Source organism: Neomonachus schauinslandi, chromosome 3, assembly GCF_002201575.2.
Source record: "Neomonachus schauinslandi chromosome 3, ASM220157v2, whole genome shotgun sequence".
Taxonomy (NCBI): Eukaryota; Metazoa; Chordata; class Mammalia; order Carnivora; family Phocidae; genus Neomonachus; species Neomonachus schauinslandi.
In genome coordinates this window covers 31,334,614-31,347,482 of record NC_058405.1, presented here as the reverse complement: position 1 = coordinate 31,347,482, position 12,869 = coordinate 31,334,614, and the positions used below count along the sequence as shown (strand labels likewise).

General features: G+C 40.9%; 1 protein-coding gene across 4 annotated transcripts in view; it reads left to right on the top strand.

Moving 5' to 3' along the window:
- LMO7 (LIM domain 7) overlaps positions 1 to 12,869 on the top strand; it is a 93,758-nt gene that overhangs the window by 78,299 nt on the left and 2,590 nt on the right. For 3 of the 4 annotated variants that reach the window (XM_044913157.1, XM_044913155.1, XM_044913156.1), the window contains 7 exons: positions 533 to 625; positions 1,026 to 1,360; positions 2,216 to 2,281; positions 4,331 to 4,383; positions 6,608 to 6,821; positions 9,640 to 9,921; positions 11,734 to 11,842. In XM_044913157.1, the coding sequence (XP_044769092.1) occupies positions 533 to 625; positions 1,026 to 1,360; positions 2,216 to 2,281; positions 4,331 to 4,383; positions 6,608 to 6,821; positions 9,640 to 9,921; positions 11,734 to 11,842 (1,152 nt within the window). The remainder of the gene's footprint in view (positions 1 to 532; positions 626 to 1,025; positions 1,361 to 2,215; positions 2,282 to 4,330; positions 4,384 to 6,607; positions 6,822 to 9,639; positions 9,922 to 11,733; positions 11,843 to 12,869) is intronic. The other variant, XM_044913154.1, reaches the window with a different exon arrangement.

Here is a 12,869-nt window from a genome sequence, read left to right as displayed (position 1 = left end):
CTGCATTCATTACATTCTATTTTGAAGCTTTCTGAGTCCTCCTTTTAAAATCATTATTTACCCTGTGTATTTTTTAGAAGGCAGCACTATAGTTTTGTGGTTTGATATATGACAGGTGTATGAATTGTAAGGACTTCCACAACATTTTGTTGTAATTTAGTTGGAACCCCCTTCAGAGTTAATAGGGCGGTCCTATTAACACACCAAAGCTGTGTTGCAGAGAAAAGAGCTCCATTGCAGAGAAATTCGGTCCCCCTTGCAGTTAGCTAGGGGCTTTAATCAATTACAGCTGTGGTAAAGGGTGGCTATGGATTCAATTCTGAGTATCTACCCTTTCCCGAGACTGCAGTTTAATTCGATATAAGCTAGTTCATACTTTGGGGATGAAAGTCCGATTGGTGAAAACAGTATCACCATCTTTAAAGACTGAGGTGAAGGGTAGAGCTAGCAAAAATGCTGGTGAAAAAGATCCTGTGTAACATCATTAATCTGTTAATTAACTAATTAACTAATATGCTATCTTTCCTTATAGGAAAAATATCAGCGTGAGCAGGAGAGACTCAGGGAAGAGTGGCAAAGGGCTAAGCAGGAAGCCGAGAGAGAGAATTACAAGTACTTGAATGAGGTAGTAGTGTTGGAATGTGCTGTGTTCTTCTCTGTCTCAGTGAAATTAGCCAAGACGGAAGATCCTCTATTTCACCTGGCTTTTGCCACATATCCACTTATATAAGCTCTTTGAAAAACACAGTGAGCTCTGATTTGTCAGAATTTTGCTCTGATGTTTCAACCTTTCTCTTAGTTTCTCTACTGTATCATTACTGCTTCTATTAATGGACCCTAACTGCATCTTTCTCTTTGTACTTGTATTTCACCCACGTGTGGCTTTGTTAGCGATAAAACTTTTAACATCATTTCTAGTGGAAATCGGGCCAACTACAGTGAGTCTCTCAAACTGAATATAAATAAATGAAATTATAGTGATACACAGATTCGGATGGGTTTCTCTTTCCCCCCTGGTCACATAGGAACTGATGGTCCTGAGCTCAAACAGCATTTCTCTGCCCACCCGGGAGCCTGCCGAGGCCACCTCGGAAGCCTCCTGGGGTGAGGGGTCCAAGTCGTCAGACTGGGAAGGGACCCGAGCAGGAGAGGAGGAGAGGAGACAGCCAAAGGAGGGTGCAGAGGAGGACCAAAGAAAGAAGCTGCAGGAGCAACTCACGCTTGAGAAAGAGAGGAAACTGAAGGAGCAACAACATGAGGAAGAGCCAGAGCAGAAGCGGCGTCAGGAGGAGGCCCAGGAGCAGAAGCACCAGGCAGAGAGAGAGAGGGAAACTTCAGTCAAAATATACCAGTATAAAAGGTTTGTCCTACAGCTGAAGGGCACTGTGATGTTTTTATATTGGCTTGGCTTAGCTTGGTCCATTCCCCACTTCAGAGGCTCCTAGTTGGTCCCTACCATCCATTTTCTACACAAGCAGCCCAAGGGAGACACACTTTACATTGCACACCTGTTCCTGTTGCCTTACAACTGTTCAGATGGCTTTCCTGTCACATTAGAGTACTACCCAGGTGCTCGCTGTGACCTAGAAGGCTCACATGACCTGGATTTTGACCCTCTGGCCTACTTGGCTTCCTACCACTCTTCCCCTCGCTCTGTCTGTTCCAGCCACACTGGCCTCCTTTTTCTTCCTTGAAAATGTCCAATGCATTCTGCCCCTGAACGTCTGCATTTTTTAGTCCCTGTGCTTGCAGAGAGCTTCCCTCACCTCTTTCCTTGTCTTCCTCATTATCTTTAATAAGTCTCTGCTCAGATGTCACCTTCTCAGACTTTCCAGAATACCTTACATGTGCCTTTTCCCCACACCTTCTCCTCATATGCCTTACCCTGTTTTATGTTCTGTATTGGTTGTCCACTGAAATGTAAGAATTACATTTAATACTCTCTTTGTTTTGTTTGCTTCAGTAACCCAGTCCTAGAGCAGTGGCAGGCACTCCGTATACGGTTGTGGGATGAATGAATTGCTAATCTCTGTTGGTATTAATAGGTCTTCTTTCTGCAGTGATTGATCGAAGTGCTTCTGTATGTTTAGTTTTCAACCCAGAGACCATCTCGTGAAGGGGCTGGAATAACCTTGTTTTGATATCAATTTCTCAAACTCAGGAAGAGTGTTAAAGTCTACTATGTTGACCATAAACTCTTCTTTCTATCTTTTAGGCCTGTTGATTCCTATGACATACCAAAGAGAGAGCAAAAATCTTCAGGGCTGCTTCCTAGTGACAGGTATATGGGACATTTTGTTGTAATTTAGTTGGAACAATTGACTTGAGATGAATATTTGAGGGCTCGCCTAGATGTATTTTAGAACTACTTTAGCTCTTGATGTTTTGTGGGATATAAAGAGATCTTGCTGGTTGATCTTCGTATGGACTAGCTTTTGCTGTGTAACCAGCTACCCCTAAACTTAGTGATTTAACATGATTTTGTAGGTAAGTATTTTGGGCTGATCCGAACTGGCAGTTCTTTTGGTTGATGGGGCTCCTCCTACATGTCCTCCTAGTTTACTAGGCAGCCCTGCTTTGGGGAGTTGGCTGTCAGCTGGGGCAGTGAGAACAACTAGAGCATGTTCTTTCAAGATCCAGCAAGCCAGTGCAGTCTTATGTTGTACATGGTGGCTGAGCAGAGAAGACAGAATTAAAGAGAGGAAGCATGCAAGGTACCTTGCTGTCTATGTTCTGAACTGGCCCACCAATGCTTCTGTCACATTCTGTTACCTAAAGTAGAATCACAGGCCAGCCCAAGTTCACAGAACAGAGAAAAACTTTACCTCTTCATGGGAGGAGCCGCAGTGCAAGGGGAATGGACACAGGGCAGAATTGTGTTCATTTTGTGCAGCTGCCTTCATTTTTATTTTAAGGAGGTTATAAGCAACAGCATCAGCTTGCCCCAGGTGAAGTTACATGTGGACATCTGAAACGAGAATTGTGGCCTTCTCTGAGTTTGATGAGAACTACTGGTCAATTCCAGGCAATGTTATCTACATCTTAAAATTTCCTGAGACATAAATTTAATGTTTAAAAGTAATTTTTAAAATACTTGGCAGTTTTGAAATTACCAAGGACTTCTGAATAGACTCTGTCTATAAATATCCAGTGTATGACCATTAATTTGTGTTTTCAGAGCTGACATTTCTTCCTTAGGAATTTACCTTAGAGATATGGAAAGATTCATCTCCACAGGCAACCAGGCTGACTGAGTAGGACTCCGAGTAGATAGGGAAAATTAATACATAGGTAGTAATGCGCTGACACTAAGCTAGAAAAAGTTTTAGTGATGGATGCTCTTATTTATAATGAGGATTTCTGGAGAACTGTGGATCATTAAATGTGTATCTCTCTTTGTTTTTTAAAGATATGCATTTATTTATATATTTATAATCTTTACGTAGCTTATAACCTGGAGGCAATAATTATATTGCAGGAGAAAACGTAACAAATCCTGGAAAATACAGAACACTGCCAGGCAGTTGAGGTACAGCATGCCTTAGAGGCGTTAAAGGGTGTGGCAGGACATGTTGCAATAAAATTATTTTCTACGTTAATACAAATGAAACCACTCATGAAAGTTGCCAGCAGTTGCGATACATTATGTATTGTACTTTATTGTATGTTGTATACGTGTACATATACATTGTATGCATGTACATATGTAATGTATACATATGATAATGTATATTATTCATTATTACCACTATTGTTTGAAGTTACGGTGCTTAGTAAAGTGAGAATGAGACCAGCGTGGGTCGATACAGAAACTTAAACGTTGCCATTACAAAATGAGTTATCTTCAGAGGTCGCCTCTGCCAGGATGCTTGAATACCTCTTTGCACAGCTAAGGTAGCATTTGGTGAGCAGCTGTTTTGGAGGAAGTACCCCCAAAATTGATTTCTTGACCCTTGGGCAGCATGAAGGAAAGGACAGTATGATGTCAGGTGATCTGATGACAGATGCTGGTACCCCCTGTACGGTTGAGATCTGGAAGGGAATCAAAGTATACAAATTGGTAAAAAATCATAGGCTTAGTCATCCTACAAACTGGAGAGGATCTTTGCATATTCTTCACATGCTCTTCTCTCATTTAGAGACGTCACTGTTTTCTGCTACCTTGTACAACATGAAAAATTCCTTATTAAGAAGATAAATGTAGCTTTCCACAGATACAGGAATTAAATCAACTGCTTTAAAAAGCAAGCTTTTTGGCGTTTTTACATCATAAATGTAAAAAAGATGTTCTTAATGAGATGTCTATAATATGTTGTATTTTGTGTTATAGGAATAAATCCAGATCCACAACTGAACTGAATGATTACCCTACAAATAAAAATGGTAAATGTGAATTTTTTTCCCCAAATTCTTCAGCACAGTTGCTTCTTTATGCTATCACATGCTATGATAGTATTTTTAAAGTCAACGTATTTCAGATTCATTAAGATAGCATAATTAAAATACCAAGTATTTTTAGATTGGTGTATAAAAACAAAACTTATGTTTATTTTGGCTTTACTTTATAATGGAGGGAGTACTGGGAGATTAAAATGGTTTTAAATAGCTAATGAAACATGTGGAAATTTTTCAGTATTATTGATAGTTTTGTATAGATTTTATCTTGCAGCCAAGGAAATGGGACAGAAAAGTTTTCTGCAGAATACCAGGGGACTTAAAAGTTGTTTATAAACTTGAAATTGTACATTTAAGTGTCAAGATGTCCAAAAGTCCAAAATGATAATGATTTTGCTAACCTGGCAAAAATGATTTGGAACCCGATCTTGTTAGTATAAAGTGTATTTTTAGGAATGCATGTAACTGAAATTATACAACTAAGGAAAAAAAAAAACCACTAAGCAAAAAGCATGATTTTAAGCAGCGTTTGCTTACCAGGTTTTGGGCAAAGCAGGGTGCTTGCTGGTCAGTTATATAAATGAATGAAGGTCCAGGTGAGGATTGGGGTGAATTTGGTGGACAAGCCCACTGAGTGGGTAGCCACGTGGAAGAATGCAAGCCTGCCCTTGCCATGTGGGAGAATGCAAGGCCAGTGTTTCTGTGGTTAAAGAGAAGTTAAAAACAATGTGGATTTTCATGTTATCTTTTAAGCGCTGACAAGGATAAATAAAATTTAAAGCCCTCTGTGAGCCAAACCACACATCTACAGGCCTTAAATGGTCAGGTGGAAGCTAGTGTGTAACCTCTGGTTACAGCTTGTAAAATTTAGTTTCTATTAAGTCCTATGATCACTCCTTCTCCTTAACACTTAGGAGCTTCCATTATCTGGTCCTACTTTAAATTTCCAGCTCTTTTGCTCTTTTTGCTATTAGGGACCCTTAACTAAAACCAGAATTTTCTCTTTCGCAGTTGCCAATTGATCAGATGCTCTCTGGTCTTACTTGTTTGGATTTCTGGGTTTCTTTTGCCCTTGAATTTGTCCCTAGCCACCATTAAAATCAATCAGTACTTTAAGTACTTCGATCTTCAGTATGTGTTTTCTTCCCTCTACTAACCCTAAGCTCTTGACGAGCAGGCAGTGAACTTATGAAATATTTTATTGAAAAACTTGGTTATGCCAATAAGGCACTTTTAAAATAGGATATATTTAATTTAAAATCTGACCAAATTGATAGGCTGTGGGCACCCACAAAGGTAAATATAGGTGGGCATGAGAAAACTTTGGCCTTGTTCACTGCTTGCTGGAAGATGAACTAAGGCAGAGATGCACTGTGAATTTAGAAAAATTAATAATAGTGGTAAATCTGGAGAGTGAAAGGGAATCCTGAGATGGAATTTCCTAATCCAAATTAAAGGGGGAAGAAACTTCAAAGTTACAGACGTTTTACCCAAATCAGAAATTAATCAGCAAATCCAAAATGAGACAAAGCCTTCAGGATAAAACCTAACTGAATTGTCATGCATATATTCAACATCCAAATTATAGTTTTGTCAGTTTCTCAGAGGACAAACAAGTCTGTTAACAGTCCTTGGTTAACATTTGGGTTACTTGGATATTTTTCAGTATCACAAAAGCTATTTTAGTGGTTGAAGGTGCTCTCATTCCTACAATTCGTCATGGCTTATTGTAGAACTTATACCAGGAAGACTTGAGTGGAGTCAGCTGGAGAAACAGGCATATAAGTCTTGCTCTCCCCAGGGGGAGTGTAAGTTTTCGAAGGCATTGTCACAGCAAGTTTTCAATGAGCGCATGTGTTTGATTGATTTAATTTCAGAAGGAAGGGACAAGTGGAAGAGAAATTATTTGTAGGCGAGCACTTTGTAACTTAATAGTGCTGAAATCAATGCTGGTTGTTTCTTTTTTTGGGCAGCCTCCTTAAGTCTTCCTAAGTGCACTCTGTGGCATGCCTCTGGGTGTGGAACTGGAATTTCCAGGAATCGCAGATTTGACTTTTAGGTTCCCATGCAGCGGTCTCATTGAGAATTGATGTTACATATGTGTACAATGTCACATCTTTTGCTACATTGTATTTGGAGGTTTATCCACAATCACCCCCCCCACCTTTAATAACATGCTAATCCTACAGCTTCTGATGTGTTTTTAATTTAGGAGGCAATAAATATTTAGACCAAATTGGGAGCACTAGCTCATCACAGAGGAGCTCCAAGAAGGAACAAGTCCCATCGGAAGCAGAGTTAGAGAGACAACAAATTCTTCAAGAAATGAGGAAGAGAACATCTCTTCTCAATGACAACAGCTGGATCCGGCAGCGCAGTTCCAGTGTACATAAGGAGCCGATCTGTCTGCCTGGGATTATGAGAAGGTGCGGGACTTTTTAGGAGTTATTTCCTCTTCTGTACTCTGAAGCAGATGTTTAATTTCTAGACATTAAGTTTTGAGGTGGTGTACGATACAGCAATGTCTCTTTTATAGTAGTATAGTATTCTGCCTTATCACAATTCATATCAAAATTGACTGGGCAGCTCTTTGGATGATGTTGATTGGGGCACTTGGACAGTTACAGTTCTTTTGAGTAAAGGTTGGCAATTTTTTTTTTTTTTGTATGAAGGACCAGATAGTAAATAATTTTGGCTTTGTAGGCCACGTCAGTCTCTGTCACATATTCTTTGTTTTTTTTTTATGACCATTTGAAAATTAAAATTACCCTTAGCTCACGATCTGTACATATCCTGACAGTGAGCTATAATTTGCTGTACCCCTGATGTTGATGCTGTCCTGAGAGGTGCTCAGGAGCTATTGGTGGGGAGCTGCTGGTCAGGAGCTTCTGCTCCCTCGCAGCCCCTCCACATAGCTGCTTGGGCTGCCTCATGACATGGCACCTGGATTCAAAGAGAAAAGCTTGCGGAAGATAAGCCCTAATGTGCAAGTGTTTACAGACCTCCATTTGTATATGTTTGCTTATGTCCCATTGGCCTAACATGTCATATGGCCAAGCAGAGAATCAGTGGGAGGGGACCACACAATGGCATGGATACCAGGAGGATAATTCACTGGAGCCCTCTAAAGTGCTGTCTTTGTGTGAACTGACTTGAAGATAGCTCTGAGATAATATGTTACCTGGAATAAAGTGAGTTATGAAGAGTATGCATTGTAGAGTAATCCCATTTAAGAGTGTTAAACTCATGAACCCATTGCATATGTATATAGACATGGCTCTACTCGTAAATTTGTCTCTGTATGAAAATCTATATGTAACAGAAAAAGTCTAGAAGCTAACAGTGGTTACCTCTGGGAATTAGGGCAGGTAAATTTTGGTAAGTGAGGGTGGAGGGAAAATTTATTCTTCCCTCAAATACCCTTCTATATTGCTTGGGTCTTTCTCATCACAATGATGTAGTAGTTCTATAACTTTAAAAGAAAAAAATAGGGGCGCCTGGGTGGCTCAGTCGTTAAGCGTCTGCCTTCGGCCCAGGTCATCATCCCAGGGTCCTGGGATCGAGCCCCACATCGGGCTCCCTACGCTGCGGGAGGCTTGCTTCTCCCTCTCCCACTCCCCCTGCTTGTGTTCCCTCTCTCGCTGTGTCTCTCTCTGTCAAATAAATAAATAAAATCTTAAAAAAAAATACATATTTCAAACTTGGGATAAGAGTTCAAGTTTTAAATGTAATAACAAATTTGACCTGTTAGAAATAAACCACTTAGGGATGCCTGGGTGGCTCAGTTGGTTAAGCGTCTGCCTTCGGTTCAGGTCATGATCCCAGGGTCCTAGGATCGAGCCCCACATCTGGCTCCCTGCTCAGCGGGGAGTCTACTTCTCCCTCTCCCTCTGCCTGCCGTTCTGCCTACTTGTGCTCTCTCTCTCTCTTTCTGTCAAATAAATAAATAAAATCTTCTAAAAAAAATAAACCATTTATAATTTGGAGTCAATCTTTGTAGACCAGAATTAATATAATCACTTGAATTCATTCAAGAGAGATTTTCTGAAAGTTGTATTTAAATCAGTTTGTGAGCTAAATTCGATTTTATTTTTTTAAATAATTTTTGAGCATCTTATTTATTTATCTATATATCTATCTATTTGAGAGAGAAAGACACAGAGAGCCGGGGGAGGGGCAGAGGGAGAGGGAGAGAGAATCCCAAGCAAACTCTGCACTGAGTGTGGAGCTCGGTGCTGGGCTCGATCCCAGGACCCTGAGATTACAACCTAAGCTGAAACCCAGAGTCGTCCACTTAACTGACTGAGCCACCCAGGTGCCCCAACTCTATTTTAAATGCATATTCAGTTTAAGGGAAGTGGTTGGTGAATGCTTCTATAAGATGGACATTAGACAGTTGATTAAATTCAGGGTTTGGGGTGAGGGTGAGGACTGTAGAGTAGGAATTATCTGGATTACTCTGGAATCAAGGAGACACTGATTTGAAAGCCAGTTCCACCACTAACTAGCTCTTTTTCATATGGGCAAGTTAACTTCTAGAGATATAAAAAAAAGTGTTGTGAAGATTAAATAAGTTAAAAATTTTGTGACCATGTTTAGTCTAATAACTAAAAATGGTATTTTTCTTTTGGTTGGGCTTCAAAAATTAAGATTGATATGTCTAATCCATTGAAGATTTAAAGGAGGAATGTATGTCTTGGTAGTAGTTTATTAAAAAAAATTTTTTTTAGTATTTTCTTTTCCACTTCGGTGTTTTTTCTTTAAGCACCAAGTAAATAAAAATGAAAATAAGTGAAGATTAATTGAATATGAAACATCGTGATGTTGATGAAAAGAAACTTTATTTATTAAAGGTAATTTTATATGTAACTGGACTTGTTAGATTAATACGTACTTATAAAATACATAAAATGGGTATTTTAGGGACTATAATGATGTATTGATTCTAGTTGAATGTATTATATAGTCTTTTTAAAAATTTTATTATGTTATGTTAATCACCATACATTACATCATTAGTTTTTGATGTAGTGTTCCATGATTCGTTGTTTGCGTATAACACCCAGTGCTCCATGCAGAACGTGCCCTCTTTATTACCCATCACCAGGCTAAGCCATCCCCCCACCCCCTCCGCTCTAGAACCCTCAGTTTGTTTCTCAGAGTCCATAGTCTCTCATGGTTCGTCTCCCAAAATTGGAGAGGGAATGTATTATATAGTCTTAATGAACTCTTTCCATGTTTCAGAGGTGAATCTCTAGATAACCTGGATTCCCCAAGATCCAGTTCTTGGAAACCATCCCCTTGGCTCAATCAGCCTTCAGGAATCCATGCTTCTTCCTCTGTTCAAGACTTCAGTCGCCCCCCGCCTCAGCTGGTGTCCACGTCAAACCGGGCCTACATGCGGAATCCATCCTCCAGCATCCCCCCTCCTTCCACTGGTTCCGTGAAGACCACCGCTGCACCTTCTCCCACACCACGCAGCCATTCTCCTTCAGCATCACAGCCGGGCTCCCAGCTCCGCAACAGGTGAGAACCTTTGTCTCGGGGAATTTTTCATTAAAATTTCCCCAAAGTCTTGTCCAAATTTTCTAGTGAAAACCCAAAACAAGCCTTTTGGAATCTGTCAAATTCAGTGTTCCTTTACCAAGTCAATTAAAGGCTTCTTAATGGCTTTCCATGCTACCCTAAGAGCATTTATGGATGTCTTGTGAAGCCATTGGAGACCTTTAAAACATGTACCTCATTGCCACTGTCTTGTTTGCTTTTGCCTGTGGTCAGTGCAGACACACTCGTATAATTCTCAGCACGGAAGCATAAAAATACACAGTAGCTTATGAATTCATTTGCAGTTTATGACTGAGAGCAGTATTGTAAAATGTTTGACTTTTATTGAGACTATAGTACAAACTCTTTTTATAGGAACTGAGTTGAAAAGGAAAGCATTATAACCAAGCTCCATTGTCTGTGGAACTTTTAACAAGCTGAATAGAAAAATGTTAAGTAGTTAGATACTGCTTTTTTTGTTTGTTTTTGGTTTTCAAAACCATTGCTGGCTTCTTATCTAGTTTGCCAACATTTTGTTCAGACTACATCAACTGAATTCTGTAGGTTATATGCTGCAGGTACTGGGTAAGAGTTATAACTATAGGTCTTGACTCCATTTGTCTTTTGATGTGGAGTAAAGCACAGATATCAACACACGTTGGGTTTTGAGGTTTGCATAGCTTCTCTACAGACAATCAGTGCTTCATGAAGCCCTACACAGCAATGTTTCTGCTGTCATCTGAAGGGAGTTCTACTGGCATATAGTATTTTCCGTTGCAAGTGAGGTCCTGAAAAGTAAAAACATGGTGATAAGTATTGGAATTTTTTTTTAGCTGTCAAGGGATTTTGTTAAGAAAACATATCCATCTAAAATAATGTTACTTGTACCAGGATCTCTAAAATGTGTATCATAGGGTTTGACTTCAGAAGGGGTGCAAATGTGTGTTAAATGTTGGGCAGAGATGAAGGCTCTTGAGTGGGGGGAGGCAGCATTTACTCACTGAGAGCTCCACCCTAGGAGAGCAGGTAGGAGACAGGCGGTTGGCTCTTCTGCCCTGGAGAGGTCTCTGTCTCGGAGGTGGTCCTCTCGTGTGAGGCCCTTGGCAGTTCTGTACTTTCAGAGTCACTAACCTGGGCCAGTACTGTGGGATGCAGTGGTACTAAGTGACCTTTACCTTCCCACCTGGGACAGGAGAGACTTGCATCCAAAGGAAAGCAGCCACCGTCCTTACCTGTGTCCATGGTAGCTGTCAGCCACTTGTCATCTCCTCCTCCCAGAGGCAGTCCTGGAAGCCAGGGGCACCATCAGGAGAGCACTAGTCCTTCTGTGTAACTAGAAGAACAGGTGAATGAGGAGGAGAATGGGAAGATAAGATTAAGATGGTAGAAGAGGTGCGTAGAGCCTTCTGGGTGGAGCTGGGGCTGCTCTCCTAGGGTCCGGCCGGGTGTGACAGGAGGAGGGCTGGGCTTTGGCCGGTGACCTGGCTGGAGTAGAGGAGGGGAAGACTCATGCTGAATACAGATGTGATCTCAGGAGAATAATGTCCGGAGTTAGAGAATGGGTGAATTACACTGAAATTGTTAATTTACGTGAAGAGGTGTCAAGGGTTTCAGAACCGCCACGCGGAGCTCCTTCAAGGTACAACACAGCGTACTTTGGTTGGTTGGTGACGGTTTTCCTCCCACAGATCTATACTTTCCTAAGAATTATTAATGTTAATGCCAGAGTGTGATTTTAAGTAACTCTGATTCGCGCCGTTGAAAGCCTCCATTCCCTTCTCGTTCCGCGTCTAGGTCAGTCAGTGGGAAGCGTGTGTGCTCCTACTGTAATAACATTCTGGGCAAAGGAGCCGCCATGATCATCGAGTCCCTGGGTCTTTGTTATCATTTGCATTGTTTTAAGGTGAGACCGAGATGAACAGCCTGCAGGCCCGCAAAGCTTTGCTTGGAGAGCGCATGGCTTCTTGGCGGGCTGGGTGTGAATGTCCCACTAACCAACTCGGTGCTACATTTTGTCAGTCTGTGCTGCACTTTGAATCGCAAATTGCCTGTTCTTAAATCTTGAACCTAGTCTCAAAAATTAAATCGAGAAACACTATGCACTCCTGGTCTTTAGTCTGTTAAGATTCTATGAGTAATTTACAGCTTATATGTCCTTTCTTTAACATGATGTCACAGGCATACTTGAAATATAATTTAGCAGTGTTATTAACAGCATGGGGACATGCAAATCGGAGTCTCTGAGAGCCTAGCTTTGATAGGGAGGGTATGTAAAGAAGAGCATTGTCAAATATTTTTACGATTGCAAAGCCTGCTTACACCTGATGGGTTTTTGCGTATAAGAACTAAACCTGTAATTTACTTCATTTTGCATTCTCTGTCTTTAGAGACACATCTGTGTGATTCTAGAACTTGCACTGTGCCAGAAAGAGACTCTGGTTCTTATTCCTGGAGTCCTGCAGAACACAGCTTGCTTAAGCCTGTGTATCGCTGGCTTGAGTAGTTCCTGGGCAGAACAGAACCAGTCAAAATAATCAGTGTTTGGGCATGTCGAACCAATGTATGCAGTCTCACAGTGCAAGTGCCATGTGCAAACACTCGCCAAGCTGGGGCAGCAGGCCACCAGGCGTTGCCCGCCTCAGAGGAAAGTGCCAGAACCCCACTCCCCATTCACTTCTCTGGTTCTTCCATGTAATGCCTTATCCTCTCACATTCCCCTGTAAGAAATGAAGACTCCGTTCTTTCCAGCCAATCAGCAGATCATTTTTACTCTTTTGGTATATTTAGAACGATCATTTTGGCTCTTAAAATTAGACTTATGCATTCTTTAATGTCTCATCTGGCAGGCTTGATTTTAATCTACTAATTATTTTCCTCTGTTTTGTTCTTTTCTTTGCTGAAACAATTCTAAGAGCAGAATACAACTTTTA